At 37.1% G+C, this 15,614-nt stretch overlaps 1 protein-coding gene across 1 annotated transcript in view; it reads left to right on the top strand.

Annotated features, from left to right (window-relative positions):
• Window positions 1–15,614, top strand: part of TMEM163 (transmembrane protein 163) — a 113,281-nt gene that overhangs the window by 1,351 nt on the left and 96,316 nt on the right. The window contains exon 2 of the mRNA XM_076343073.1: window positions 4,261–4,380. Within this exon, the coding sequence (XP_076199188.1) occupies window positions 4,261–4,380 (120 nt within the window). The remainder of the gene's footprint in view (window positions 1–4,260; window positions 4,381–15,614) is intronic.

Here is a 15,614-nt window from a genome sequence, read left to right as displayed (position 1 = left end):
GGGATGAAAAGCTGCCTGCTTCCAAACCGTGTTACTCTTTAATGTGAAGCACACCTATTTCGGACATCTGTTAATGGTGTGTGAGGCACTCGCTTACCTGCTGCCCATAAAGGCAGCTGCCATTTTAACCCTCCCCATTGCCCTGGCCTCCACAACACCTCCAGGCTCCTCTTCCACACAATTTGTCTCCATTTTTTATTTCACGCATAGGCTTTCCTTAGCCTCTCTGTTGCCTTTTCTTCCTTTCTCTTTTTGCTTTCAGCATCCCGGAGTCCCTTTTGTATTCTCGGTCTTCATCCCATCCTACACGTAACCCCTGTATGTCCCGTTCTTTTCCCAGCTTTCCAAATGTCTGTGCCTGCTCACAAATCCCAGACACGAAGTAGAGAAGTAAGGGGGAAGAACAGTCACCATCTTCCCTGACAGGTTTCAGTCATGTCAGGGCTGGGGACAGTCCTTTTTCCAGGGGTACCCTTGCTGTCACTGCCAATGGCAGAGGACAGACATTGTGCCTGAGGGCAATTTGAGGCTTCAGTTCTGTTTTAAATAACGGGAATCGGGGATTTTGATTATGGTTCAAACATGGAAGTTTGATTACAGAAATTTTTAATTTGTGTCCAATATGACAGATCTAAAGATGACAGCTGGCCCTTTTGGTATTAAGGGTAATTCCAAAAAGAGATAGTGTCTGTTGTACCTAACCTTATCTCTTTCTAGGAGGGAGACGAGACTAAAGCTGCTGATTTTATTTCCTTCTCTGGCTTCACGCTCTTTCTATGGCCCTTGCAGTAGCTGTCTTTTAGCCTTTCCTATAGTCACCGATTCCATCTACCAGGATAATTCCCAGTCATTGTAGAGGAAAATCTGGTATGTTTTTGCAGGTTGTCCTAGTTGAAATTGTTACAGTCTGTCCTTTTAGATTGTACTTTTTCTTATGATCCTTTCCAATGAATCATAGCAGATCCAGTTATAGAGATGATACTTCCATGTTTGCTAAAAATAAAAACTAACCCTAAATTTTGGAACAAGATATTTGCTCTTTAAGAGCCAGATCCAAAATCAGTGATAATTTTGTGGATGGGGTCCTTAAATTAACATCTTAGGTGAACAATTTTTCTATTAGCCTTATCTCTTCCACAAATTCTAACTTGACATTTTAAAATGATCCCTTAGCCAAATAGAAAAGTACTTCTGGTAAGTCAGCATATGGTAAAGAATATCCTAGAATCACTTCACAAATATGCCAAGCTTGTGTTCTGCAACTGTTAGGCAGGTTTTTTCTCCTTCTGATTTTTTTTATGGGAAGAAAATCTGTTAATTTATGAAGGTACTGGAAGATAAAGTAAAAATCCAGTGGATTTAACCAGCTCATCATCTTTTCTTTACCTTAAGGATATCTATGTGTTAAATAAATTAATGGCAATAAAAGTACTCGGTGTACTAATTTCAGGGTGGAGGAATTTTATCAGTAGATACTAGCTTTTTATTTTTGTAGCAATGCAGGTCATACTGAAAGATTATCTTTCAGCCTCCTGTGGATGCTTAAAACTTGTTTTCTATGGTCAGTGGAAAAAATATGGAGGTTTACCTTGTGAATTGTGGTGTTGCGTGTAAATTAATGAGCTGTTGTTGCTTCTAAATTTTCATGCTATGGGCTTGGTAGTCACATGAATGAGTTTGTATTTTTGTGTGCCATCCCCTAGGACACTCATAAGAATAATATCTTTCTCAGGGATGAAAATTGTAAATACAGAAAATTTATTGAATTATTTTAGGAAGGAAGGGATCACATCTCTGACAGCTAGAATATGCCAGCCATTTTGAGAGAGAGAGAAAGACAAACACACACACACGCACGGCAGAAGTGGTTCAGTTTTATAAGGATTGCAGTCTCTGTCATACTGGACACGTGCTTGACATGTGAATAGTAATCAGCAGTGCTGCACTAGCTGTGGGGCTTATTATCCATTTCTCAATTTAATTAGGATATTATTTGATTTCTAAGTATCAACGGTGTATGTTGGACTTCCCAGGTAATAGTGAGCTGTAGCTATGAATTATAGGATGTCTTTAAAGAAAGAAACAGGTGAGAATGTCTGTCATTCTGATGCATGTTTATTTGAGGTTTGAGATACTGAGAATCAAAATTGGCTAAGAAAACCTACTTTGCTTTACATTCCAACAAGATTTGGGCCGTAATTTAAAATCCTTGGTTTGGGGAGGGGGCAGGAGGGGCGAACACACAAAACGTGAGATGTGTTTTCTCTATGGTTGTATTAGTAGAAATTTCTCCTATATTTCAAGATGTATTGTTAAATTACCTTGTATCAGACAGCAGTTAAACTGTGCATCATTATATGTAGTGGCAGAAGATAGGCCAAACATTGCGGGGAAAAAAAAAAATTCTTCACACAAATGAAAGTGGGCTATGTGAGAAATAGCTGTGCAGTGCTATCAGTAAAAGACTCAAACCTTTCAGAGTTGTCATCTGGTAGTTTTCATGTATTAAACAGACAAAGAACGCACATAATAAGAAACGGACATCGTTTCAATATAGGGCCTAGTGATTCTCCTGCATGCAAGTTTGCAAATTCTTTTCCATTCATAAAGAGTATGTAGCACAAAAGTGAGCTAATATTTTAAATTTTCTAAAAGCACAGTACAAGCATGAAATTCGCACAGTGGCTTTCTGAACTACCATAAAGAAACTCTCTCTGCTTTATTGTAATTGAGGTGAAAAAAGCATGAAGAATTTTTCCAAGACAGTGTGAATCCCACCAATTATGCTAGGATTAGAACCAGTAATTTTGACAGACTTCAAGTGGCAGGATGAAATCTGGTGGCTCGAATTGTTACCACCCCTGGATGCCTGCCTCTCTGCTGGCACATTGCTGCCCCTGAGGCAGAGATGTCTGATTCACTTCTGAATTGATTCCAAAACCATTGCAGTTTTCAGCCAGTGTATTACAGTCAGTTGAAATTAATATCTGTTAACGTTAATAAACTTGGTTAAACACGGTGTGGATTCAGGAGTACGCTGATAACCAGATCAGGTGTCCCTGCCTTGAAAGTGGCAATAGCCATCAGAGAGGAAACTGGGTAAGGTGAGGATAGTAACAGCTTCAGCTGTTACATTTTAATCTGCCGCTGAGTCTGCCAGAGCCCCTGTTCTCAACCCTTTGTCTAAGACATTAGACCAGCTACTGAAAGGTTGTGCTATTGAACCAGTGCCCCAGTTCAATGCATTCAGTGCAGGCAAGTCCCTCTGAAGAGTGATCATCACCTAAGAGGAACCACCCATGTTTTCTGGAGTAATTCATTAAGAAAGTTAAAAGCCATCAGGTGTTCTCTCCAGTTAAGAAAATTTGAGCTGGGACTTGCTGGTGAAAAAGAATGTATATTTCAAATTAGGTGAATTTGAAATTGGATGGGATAAACAGAAGGCAAATATGTTAGATTTTGAATGCATTTTAAAAGTGGCTTAAGACTCAGACTGAGAGAATGAAAACCAAAGAATGTTGTTATTTTCTTTATTTTTAACCTGAATTCTTCTCTGTGATTTAAGATGAGTGGACAAAAGACTTCCACAAATTGAAAGCATCAAAAAAGAGAGAAAGCAATCCCATTCCCTTGTGCTAAACAGACTTCTGTGCTGATTGCAATAAGGACAGAATTTTCTTCAGTTAGTTCTAGATGGGGATGCATTCTTACCTCACATGAAGGACATTAGGCTTCAAGAGGTTTTTTCAACTGTGATAGCTTTGATTCTAAAGTATGGGTGCTTCTACTTTGATGCTCAGTATGTGCAGTATATCCCTGTGCATCGGTAGGTTATTTCGCAGAGACTGGTGAACATGAGTTGTTCTCCTATGTTGATTATGTTCAGGATCCTGAAATGCTGAAACAAGTTTTGATCTGAGTGAGTGCAGGACTGAGCCCTTTCTTTTGTAGATGTACAGGTGTAAAGCCTAAGTGCTGTGAATTTCTGTAACTGCCCTACAATTGCAGTGCTCTTTAAGTCACTGATGCGTGGGTCTTTCTGTGTGAAATCAAAACAACTTGTATGTGTTCTCCTTGCTTACTCATACGTTTCTGGTGGCTTCATTCACTTAACCTTAATAATGTGAGCAGGATTTGATTCTGTATTGATTCTATATGTGATGTAGAATGTAAATATGTGATCTAGGTCTGAACTAACACAGCTGTGTTTTTAAAAGGAGCAATGTATTGTTCATACCCTCTTTGCTTATTGCTTATCAGGTTTACTAGAAAGCAGTACAAGGCTAAAACCTCATGAAGCTCAAAGCTACAGAAAGAAGGCATTGTGGGTTTCCTGGGTCTCCATTATTGTCACACTGGCTCTTGCAGTGGCTGCTTTCAGTGAGTATTGGGAATATTTTAAATCTTCACACCTCTTCCTTTTTTCTTTTTTTTTTTTTCTTTTGGGCTCTCAGAATTTCTCTCTTTGTGGAGGCTTTCTCATGTTTTTTCTTCGCGACTGCTAAAGAGGTTTCTTTCTAGACTGCCTGGGTCTGCATGGTGCTTATAAATTAGTAAAACTGTTGTTTTTTTCTGCAGAGGATAGGGTTGTTGAAGGTCGGAGAAAGAAACAGGAGATGTTGATTCCTGCTAGCATTTATGCATGTGGAACTGTTCATTTTACAGAACAGTGTAAAAATCATTATGCAGTGGGTTGCCTTTAACCAAAGAGGTCAAATATAACAAGTCTTAATCCACCTGGGATTTGTAGTGGGAATGCTATAATAAAGAATAGTGAATTGTAAGGGAGAAATATTTAATTTATCTGTATTACACTGACAGATACACTAATACAACACTAATCTGCAGGAGAAATACCAGTTTCTTTTTAAGCCAATGCTTTTCTTTACATTTCAAGACATTTGTCAGGTTTACCTTTACACAAAGAATTTGGAAAAAACCCCAAACAAACCCACTTTTATATGGAAAAAATGAAATTTATTTCTTTTATTTCAAAACACAAAAAAATGCTACATTGTGTAAATAAAGATATATTTTAGTTCAATGCAAATTTGTAAAATACCAACTTTATATCTTGGTCAATTAAGTAACACTGCATTACTGTAAGGACAAAAAGAAATAGGGAATCTGGAACAAAATCTTTGCAATGGCACATTCTCTGTTTAAAAGAAGGGAAAACCAGAAGTGACTGGATTTACGTGTTTATATAAACAAAAGGAAAGCTCTGTCTAGGAGACAAGACATCTAAGATGTCTCAAAACATCATTCTTCAGCTTGACAAAGACAGACTTGCATTATTTTTCTCTTTTTTTTTTTTTTTTTTGAAGCTGCAGCAGCATGTGTTTTATTATTCTAATTTGCAGTGTACGACCTGCTGCTGGAAGTTGGTGTCAGCTCCCAGGAGAGATTATTAGAATCTGACCAAATGGTCTCTGAAAACTCAGCATATATTACTCGGTGCGATTTATATAGAAACACAGGTAAACTAACTTGATTAAAAAAGAAGAGAAAAGGGAAGGAACACTTAAAAGCGGAATCTAACACTGTAAAGAATTTGAATGTTAAGAAGAAAGCCCGACATCTGAGTTTCCATTTTGTTCTGCTTCATGAAAATGCAATAGTCTGTCTTTGCTACTGAGGCAACATAAAAGTAAATACTGTGTTACAAAATAACTTTGTTACCTATTAACAATTATAATATTAACAATAATTTTATTTTACGTTTTAATTTGTCAGAGTTGCAAGACGTAAGTATAATACGGATAACTAAAACACTCAATTTCTCTTAAAAGGGTCTTTTTAAACATTTTATAAGATTAGTTAGGCTATCTGAAAGCTTTTATTTCCTGTTTTCCTTATTTGTGGCACCCTGGTAGTGTTTAGAAACCCTACCAAAAAAACCAGCAGAGAAGGTAGTCCCTGCCTGGATATACTGTGACTGCATACTCAGCTGGAGTGGATAGGTGTTGAACTACTGAAGTCAGCTGTTAGTAGTAGACTAATTATATGTTTTTGGAATGTATCTTTCCTCATGGTTTGAAGAGGCTAAATTTATGAAGAATAAAAGAGGAATCAGCACACGGATGCATATTAAATCTGTATGGAATCTCTTAATAGACAGTTAACTTACATGCCACAAAAGTATTGCCAGGGCTTTTGATATACTTAGTATTAAAACATTTTAATCTTTGAGGAAAATACAGTGATTCTTCTAGAATAACTTTGCTCCCCATGCAGTTCCAGCAGTTCTGCTCAGTTTATCATCTCACATTGGCTGCTCTCTTCCTTTGTGCTGTCCTTTTAGCAGGTTCCTCTAGCCAATCCATGAGTTGGGAGACATGCCAGGTGACCAGAGTTTGCTGCCTGTTTGATGTAAATGACTAGTTGTCACTTTGGGGTGTCTGACACTGCCAATTCTTTGCAAACACCTGCTATTTAAAGCATCCTGTTTCCGTTTTACTTTCTGTCTGTAATGGTAAAGTGTTAGCAATACAGCCCTGATGTTCCACTTCAGTGAAAAATGAGGACCTGCTGTGCTAATTGCCAGGCTACGCTGACTGATTCTCGCTACTCTTTCTGATTCCCCTGTACATTCTTTCTGTAAATTTCTGGTTTATCTTCTTATAGGCTTCAAAATACTTTCCTGCAAGTATATCTTATGGTGCTACTTTTGCATCAGCACATGATATAGTAAAGATACTAGGCCGGGGAACTGACATTACTTGATAACTGTAGTTGAAGAAATGGAGGACACGGAGGGTAAGAAAAATACTAAGGGGAGTGATACCTGTGTGCGTGGTCTGTGTGGAGAGTGGGGAAGTGATTCAGGAGCCTCCTTTTCCAACCACGTTTGTTACTAGACTTCCTTTCCTTTTTTATGGTCTGCCCCCTGCCTTGAGTGCTGTAGCTTGATCACCCTCCCTCCTTTTAAGACTAGTCTAGTTGCTTCCAAAGCTGTATTTTTCTAGCATTAGAGTAAGTTGGAATGGTTTATCTTGACTGGTATGAGATACTTTCTTTTGGTGGGATTGTGATGATGCCCCAGCTGAACTCTGATCTTTCACTTGGTAATATTGAAAGAGATTGATAAGTCTTATGCTGATCTGAATACATAAAGTAGTTTCCCTATTAGGTAATGATCTATGGCACATGAGGTGTGAGATCCATTGATCTGAACTCTGTGTGTTAGACCTACTATTAAAAAGAACCTGTGTATAGTGTATTATAAAGGTGTATAAATTCAAATTATGATATACCTATATACATGTCATATATTTGCTACATAACAGGTATATGGTATGTATTCTCTCTGGGATGGGCTGTTTTGTGGCCTGAAATACTGGAACGCAGAATGTGAAATGCTGACGTATGCATCAAAATGTGTTTGGTCTCTTTAGGTTTGGAAATCTAAACTAGGCTAGGCTGGATATGGAGCAGAATGGCTGCTTAAGGGAAAATGAAATTGTCATCTTTCATTCACTAATATTGAGAAGTAGGACTTACACAGACCATAACAATCAGCTTTTTCCTTTAGCTGAAAAAACAGATTTCTTACTATCAGGTACTTAATATACTTAATTTTACTACAGAAATGCTGTAAAAGACCATTTGGAAGCTTCAGCTGCTCTCTCTAAACACAGCTTCTGCACTGTGTGGTAATCGTTGTTGTCTCATTGGCACTGAATGCTGTTGAACGTGTTGCTCTCCAGCATATAGTTGCACAAGGCTTCAGTAAAATCTTTATAGACTTAAATTTGTAAGATCCTTGAGGTCAGTGGAGCCCTATGGTATCGTCTTCAGTGGCTAAAAGTTAGGCTCACTTAGCATCAGTTATGCATATTCTGACATTTGTGGTTTTGTGCAATACTTTTATGGTCAGATACTGAACAATGCCTGATGAATAAGTTAATTTCACTTTTCATTTCAATGCTGCCTGAAATATGCATGCTTGTAGAATTCTCATCAAGAGTGGATTTACATTTTTATCAATATATAGTCATAAACTGAGATTGGACATGATAAAAAATACTGAAATGAACATTAATTTATTCCTTAGCACCCCAAGTAAGTACTGGAATAATAATTTTAATATAATTGTTTCCGTTTTACAATAATACAAGAAAAGAATTACATCATAATATGAACATTTTTTTTTGCAACATATATATGTGTAGTATAAGGCTGCATTCTAAATCATTTCATAATTACAACTATAACTTCTTTCTGTAGCTGCAGTATTGTAGGTTCATACTGAACCTAGTTTCAGAATCATAATAGAGGATGAGGGACTATTACAAGTGGAATGGAACTTTGGTGTTTTGAAACCCATTATTCTTAGTTTCTTGACATTTATGTTACTAAAACATAATTTTGAAAAATATACAAATATAGCTTTTGCTGTGTAGTTTAAGTTCTGCTCAAGCAGCTAATCTTTGATAATATTGTCAAAGCAGAAAACAAACTCTCATTCTATCTGGTATTTCTCATCCAGTGTGGACTTGTGATTCACAGAAAGTAGCCTGTTCATTCATCTTCCTGATTTGATTAGCTAAAATTGTTTCACAGTGAATGGAGTAGTCATATCAATATATCAAAACAATGTATAGACCAAATTCTGCACTAAAATCTCTCTTTGTAGTCAGAGATTGAGTAAAGCTTTAGAATGTATGCCTTTGTAAATGTAAGCTTTGTAAAGGGCTTTCATGAGGCAGCCATTGAGATGGAACTTGCAGACAGCCTGTCCCAGTGCATGCCTGAATAGGCCCTGCATGCTAATGTATCACGGGAAGAGTTGACACTGGGCTCTCAGCAAAATGCTGGGGAAATAGCAGGCAGGTTGTCAAATCTGTCCTCATGGTTGCTTTAGAGATCGCTTGTTTTAGATCGCCACAGACATACTTGAGGGTTTAGCTTTATAGAAATAACTGAAAACTTGAGTGCAACTAATAGGTCCATGATTTGAGGTCCTATCCTGGTAAGTGTTTAGTCTGTTGTGGTAAATATGTGCTGTTATTTTGAGAAGGTGAATTCTATTAATCTGTATAGTATTTCAGATGCAAACTTGGTAGATACAATTCTATAAGTGGGAGTATTTTATGGGATCAGCTATTGGCACATGGATAAGATATTACAAGTAAATGCAAAGAAACTGACATTCTGATTTTGGATACAAAATCATTTGTATTTCAAAATGAATTACTGAAAAATAATTTATTAAAGTGAGCTTCCACATACTGGGATTAGAGAGGTATTTTGTTTGAAATGCATGGTCCATACGATTAGAAATTTCAGGGTAGAAGTTGCTTTCAGATTAAAGCTTCATCCCAGTTCAGACTCTCTAACAGACAGATTCAAATGCCAACAAACCTTAGAAAGTATGGATCCAGGTCTACTTTCTTCATTGGAGTGACTAAATCAAGCCATAAAAATTCATTTTGGTTAGCTGTAGGACATGACTGCTGATTCTCCTCCCCTATTATGCTACTCCGGTCCACTGCAAATGGAGTTACATGGTACAAACATTGAGCAATTGAAGGTGTTATCCTCTGGATGCTCGGATGTGGATGTATTGATGTAATCTGTCACGCCTCATCTCAGGCACACTACTTAGACAACTGAGTTGGGGTGTGACTATATTAATTTATTGATGAATATATAATTTTTCCAGTGACCCATTCGTATTCTTGCTTGAAAAATTAAATATATGTGGGCTTTCCTTTATGTTTGCACAATACTTAGTATACCCTGGGCACAGCTGTGAATAATACTACTACTACTGATAAAGAATGTTGGTGAAGGTTCATGGTTCTGAGGCTCTTTAGTTTGGATATCCAATTCAACATTCTTCAAAGGTCACTGAATTTCAGACAAATGGCGGGCATTCAGAACTCAGGCCTGTTTTAGAGTGTCTTAGCTGTGTACCTAAACAGAATTTTCCAGGATCGCTGACCACATGAAAAGTCTTGGTCTTTGTGTTTTCTCTTCCAGAAGCTATACAGAATTGCATTTCTTACTCCTAAAGACCTGCGAGTATTTTTTTTTTTGCAGTAGAGCACATTAAATTTATTTAGAAAGTTACATTTCAAGTCACAATACCATGCAGACGCTTAAAACCAAGTAAAGGCTAAATACAGAATGGAACTGCTGTGTGATAGTATGTGGATCCCTCATTTTGCATATTTCTCAGGGCATTTAATTACATCAGTTACAAAAAGACAGATGCTTCAGGGCTGTAGTCTCACAGAAGTGTTAATGAAATATAGAATTTAAATTCCCAAGGTAGAGTTCTGATATTGGTGACACTTGTGCAACCCTATCGTCCTCGTTATAGCTGCGTCACTACAGTTGAAAACAGAGTTTGGTCCTAACCATGTTATACGTAAGATCTAAAGGACAAAAAATCCATTGCCTGTGCAGCACTGGCAAAAGTTAGCCTTTTGTATAGGTCAGTCTGTACTTACTAACAGCAAAATGCAATTTTCATTCTCTGAAAATGAAATGAGAGGCCAGTAAGGGCCTGTCTTTTTTTAGGCATATGAAACTCTAAGTGACTTTCTTGGGAGGAGAAAATAGCATATGGATGTCAAGTTCAAGACTGATAGCTGTTGAACAGAAGTATAGGTCTAAAATCTGCAGTGCTTCACACGTCATGAAATCTTTTCCTTAGTTGGCAGGCAAAATGATGATAGAAGTCTGTGAAATGTAGAACAAGCTGTGTAATGATCTCTGTCTATGTATTTGAACAGTAAACAGTTTAAAAAATTGTTGCTGTGGTGAAAGTTTATTAAAACAACTAAATTTGTGTTTAAATGCTAACCTTTAAAACATATGATCCTGTTGTATTTTTGCATTAGCAAATTGCAATTTAATCATTCCTTGTGCTAAGTAGTGGTTCCTTTCTCATGAGAGAAGATCATCTGAAAGAATTTTGAAATTAAAACAAGATGCTGATATTGAGAGGAAACTAGCACTATAACATCATTTCATGAAGAACGAGGAACACGCAAGTATGTTAAGTCTAGGCTATTTAGTGTAAAAATCATAATCACAATTCTTTCCTTTGTTATTTTTCCTTTCTGAGATTGTGGGGGTTTTTGTGCAAAAGTATGAAATAAGTCTGTGCAATATGTAGACTAGTAGGAACAATAACGCCCTTTAAATGAATTAACATCTATATTATATTACATAATTTATACCATATAAAATATATATAATATACATTTTCTAATGTATGTTATATTTATTTTATATCAGGAGATTTTAGACACTCAAAATTTGGTCTTCAGTTTTGCCATCAGATCTCTGCTAGGATTCCATTAAAGGCAACTTTGTGTTTGATGATTCAGAGGTTCCAACTATAAGAATACAGTTGTGTAGCAAGGTACAATATACAAATAAGTAAGAAATAACTAGGTGGTGTTAAGTAATTGGGCTGGTGTCATGGATCCTACTCATATCCCTGAGAGAATTATAGTGTGCCATTAGAGAGAAATGTAGGTAGAGGCTGAATTTTGCATATGGGGTAAAGAACTGAACACTTAATGGGGAGGGTTTTAGGCATGTCACTTGCCAATAACTGGGTGGTGTGGGAATGATGTGCCCTACAGCCATCCTTAGCCTGTAGTGGATGAAAACTGTGTATCTTGGCTAAAAGGAGACAAAAACAGTTAGAAGAGGGAGGAATATTAGGTTTATTGCATGTGATTGGTATTAACTGTTGTTCATAAAAAAACGTGTTTGACTTTTTCTGTATAAAATTGATTTTAAATGATCCTTTAGTACAAGTCTGAATTGCTGCTCTTGCTTTATTTGGTATATCACATAGATAAGTGGTTGTACATCTGCCCTTTGAAGGAACATGACTGCAGTCTTAAAAGTCAAATGTATTTTCAGTCAATCGACGTAGCATCAGTTCCACAAAGTACTAACTCAGCTGTTGCAGGCTTACCTCTTGTGCAAAGGCATGAATCTGTTAACAGATTTCTTTGAATGCCTGATACACTAGTAGAACTTGATTTTCATAGCTCATGAGGAATTTTCTCTGCTCTCCCAATTTAAGAATGCGCTGCTTTGCTTATTGGCAAAGATGAACTTGTAATTCTTTGTATGTGGAGCAGAAAATCAAGAGTAATGAAAGAAAATGGATGTTTAATATTCATTGTACTGTATCACTTTATTGCTTGAAGTTTGTGAGGTTGCAAAGTACTACTGAATTAAAACAAACTTCTCGCGCAGCAGTGAAAGTGATGAAAATCAGAACACAGCTTTTTTTTCCTTAGGTTTTCTTTATTTCTGCCAGAAATTTTAAAATATTCATGTGTTTTAACTTAGTAGACAACAAAATAGAAACAACAAAATGTAAACTTGTACCTGATTTAAATTTTTTAATAACATTTATAACTGTATTCCTTTACTGGGGAGGTTGATAGTGCTTGGTGTTTACTTCTTGGCACTTACGCTCTGTGATTTTTCAGTAGCGGTGTTTGAGTTCCTTTAGCTGAAAGTTGAAGCTTGTTAGATTTTAATACTTTTTCAGTACAGAATTCTATTTGCAGATGACTCATCTTGTTTTGGTATGCCTGCACTGTAGGAGAAACTTAATAACAGTGAAATAATCACATAAATAATACCTGCTTCTTTACAATGCAATATAGCTCCCAGCAGATCTATACCATGTTGTGGTAGAACATACTGTTGGTTGGCTGACACGCTTGCTTCCCTGTTGCCAGCTCTGGTGAAGCAATGGTAGTGCTAGATGAGAAATGGGAGCATCTGAGAGACTGTGGATGTATACAGAGTGGTAGAGAAAATCTGTTTTAACAGAGGGTGATGTTGCTTGAATAGGTGGCACTGCCCCTTCTGAGGTTAATAACCCAGTAATAACTGAAGGACACACTTGTTTCTGAAAATACCACCAGCAAGAGCATAAAACTTATGTCCTAGATACTCCTATTTGTTACATGCTATGACACTTTCTGAGAAAAAGCAAGTTAATACTGACCCTGTGAAAAATCCAGTTTGATAAATTAATCTACTATTTCATTTGAAAAAAATATTATTTATCATTGTAGGTGATAAACTATAATAGAACCCCAATATGCTCTGTTAAACAGCTGTGCTTGTCCACCGTAGTGGTATGCATTTCTGGTGCATTGTAAAATGATGCATGTGTGTGGTTTGATCAATCCGTTATTGTACCTTACTGAAAATATTACACAAATATTAGTCTAAAATAAAAATAGGTAAAAATACTGTGGGGTTGGGTTGTTTGGTGGTTTTGGTGTGTGGTTTTTTTTTTGTTTGTTTGGTGTTTTTTTTTCCCCGTTGAGGGGATGGTACTTGGATGATAAGATCTCTATTTTGCATTCATAGATTTTGATATCCTGTCAAGCAACTGTAGTGTCAGTTGGTCAGGTCTGTCAGGTTGAAAGATTGGAAAACTGTGGTACATTGTATTAAAAGGGTGGTACAACCTGGTCAAATTAGTTTTGTTCAAATAAAGATTATCGTAAGTCTTTGGTAAAGACTGAAACCAGAAGTTTCAGGCAAGGTAACTTTTAATAGACACTAACCTTCATTTGCAAACCAGCCTTCTCCAGAAAAACCATAAAAAGCTCTTAAGTATCTCTTCTGACTTTCCTGTATGACCCATTACCGTTCTTTTTTCTGTGGATGTGCAGAAAAAGGGATAGATAAGCTTAGCTTCAGAGTTAGAAGAAGCAGATTAGTCAGTGCTTAGTCAAAGAAGAGTGACCAGAAATAACCAGCTGGTATTTTTGCTAGACAGAAAAACTGCAGAGGAAGGGGGACAGTCTGACAAATACCGTAAAAATAGTTCAACAAGAGGCATCTGCCTTCCAGGAACTGCTGCAGAATAAGTGGCTTTTGGTATTTGCCCGACGAACTCTGCCTTTCTGGAGAGAGCTCTAGGCCATTTTCATGCTAGGTGCGATGCTGAGAACATGAGTAAGATCTACTGCAGAACAGGATCCTCAGCTGAATCCTAAATGAAGATTTCTCATCAGATATGAAGACTGTTTATCTTCTGCTATTAAAGGTTATGCGTCAAGGAACTGTTTAAGTATAATGTATCTTTTCAATATATCAAGGTGAAGAAAATAGACCTCTAAGTGCATTGTCCTCAGATCACGTTTTTAATAAAACGTATCAATGGCCAAGGAATGACAGTATTTCCCCAGGCTCTGAAAAGAAAAATCTCAAATTTTAGAGGAAAGATTTACTATCGTTCAGTGGGAGATTTAATAGAATGGAAATGCAGCCTGCAGTGTCAGCTAGGATGTGTAGCTAGGGAAAATAGAAGTAGCTCCATGCCTTCCCATTCTGATAGGCCTGATAGACAACTTCTATTAAGGTATACCTGAAATGCTGAAGTCCAAATTAGAAAGGAGTTCCTTAGAAATAGTGTTTTGTGGAAACCATATAACTCTCTTTACCTTGAGTAAAAGAATGGTTTGTGATTCTTCCGTGATAAGAATGCCCTTTCAAAGCAACAAATGGCTTCAGATATTTAGTAACAGATTTGTGGTGTTTGGAACAGTTAAATTCACATTAAGTGTGAATTGAGTTAATCCTAGAAAAACGTTTCTAACAGTTCCATGGAAAACATAGGGCAGAGCCAAGTAACCAGCATCAGACCTGGCTAGCATTGTGGAAGCTAGTGACAAAACTGCTAGTGATTGCAGTGGTGGCAGATCGCTTCCTAACTACATGGCTAAGGAGTTACGAGAAAACTGCTAAATGGCACAAGAAAAAATGACAGCCCGTACTAGCGTTGCTTTGTGTTGATCAAATTGTATGTGTGTAAGTGCATGCTGCTGGGGATACAGAAAGGCAGATGAAAGGCATCGGTCTTAGTTGCTGTTTTCTAAGAGGACAAATGAGGGCTACATATATGTCTGGAGGATCATTGGGACAATGATCTGATGACAACTTGACAGACATCACTATTCTCTGACTTGCTGCTGTGGCTAACGTATCAGACTATAATGGTTAACTATGTGGAAGTAATAGTACCCAAAAGAGCCAATTCGTTTGCCCATCTTTGTGGCACATTAGAAAGTAATAATAAACTCTCCTCTTCATTTAGCATGACTTGATATTTCTGTGTGTAATTAACTGCAACAAGAAAAGGAGAGATTGTTTAACAATTCTCTCTCTAGCCATGAAAAAATAGATCAGCAAATTAATTTTTACAGATTTTTAGTTAAGGAGGTAAAATTCCTAGTTATGTGCCTTTTACCATGTGAGTTCTGATTGTGTGAAACCGTGGTTACTGCTTGTGCATGTGTAAAAAGTACAGCTGATATTGAGATGTGGGCAGCAAATGGTCCAATTTTGTTATTTTGAATCCTGGTGAACAGTTGAGCAAACCCTACCCAAAGGGAGATTTCCTGTTACTCTCCCACTAAGGGATACTCATTGGGTTATCGTGTGTACATTTCCCTGCTGAGAAGCATCTGGTGGATGAAAACAAGACTTGGATTTAAGGGATAATGTTGCAAGTAATGTTTAATGGCTTATGGAATCTTTAGGCTTGAAATCTCCTAAATAGACTTAAAATAATTTATAGGGACAGATCTTCATTTGGAGTAAAT

Source organism: Aptenodytes patagonicus, chromosome 6, assembly GCF_965638725.1.
Source record: "Aptenodytes patagonicus chromosome 6, bAptPat1.pri.cur, whole genome shotgun sequence".
NCBI lineage: Eukaryota > Metazoa > Chordata > Aves > Sphenisciformes > Spheniscidae > Aptenodytes > Aptenodytes patagonicus.
Note: the sequence above shows the minus strand (reverse complement) of the source record. Positions and strands in the feature narration are given on the sequence as shown.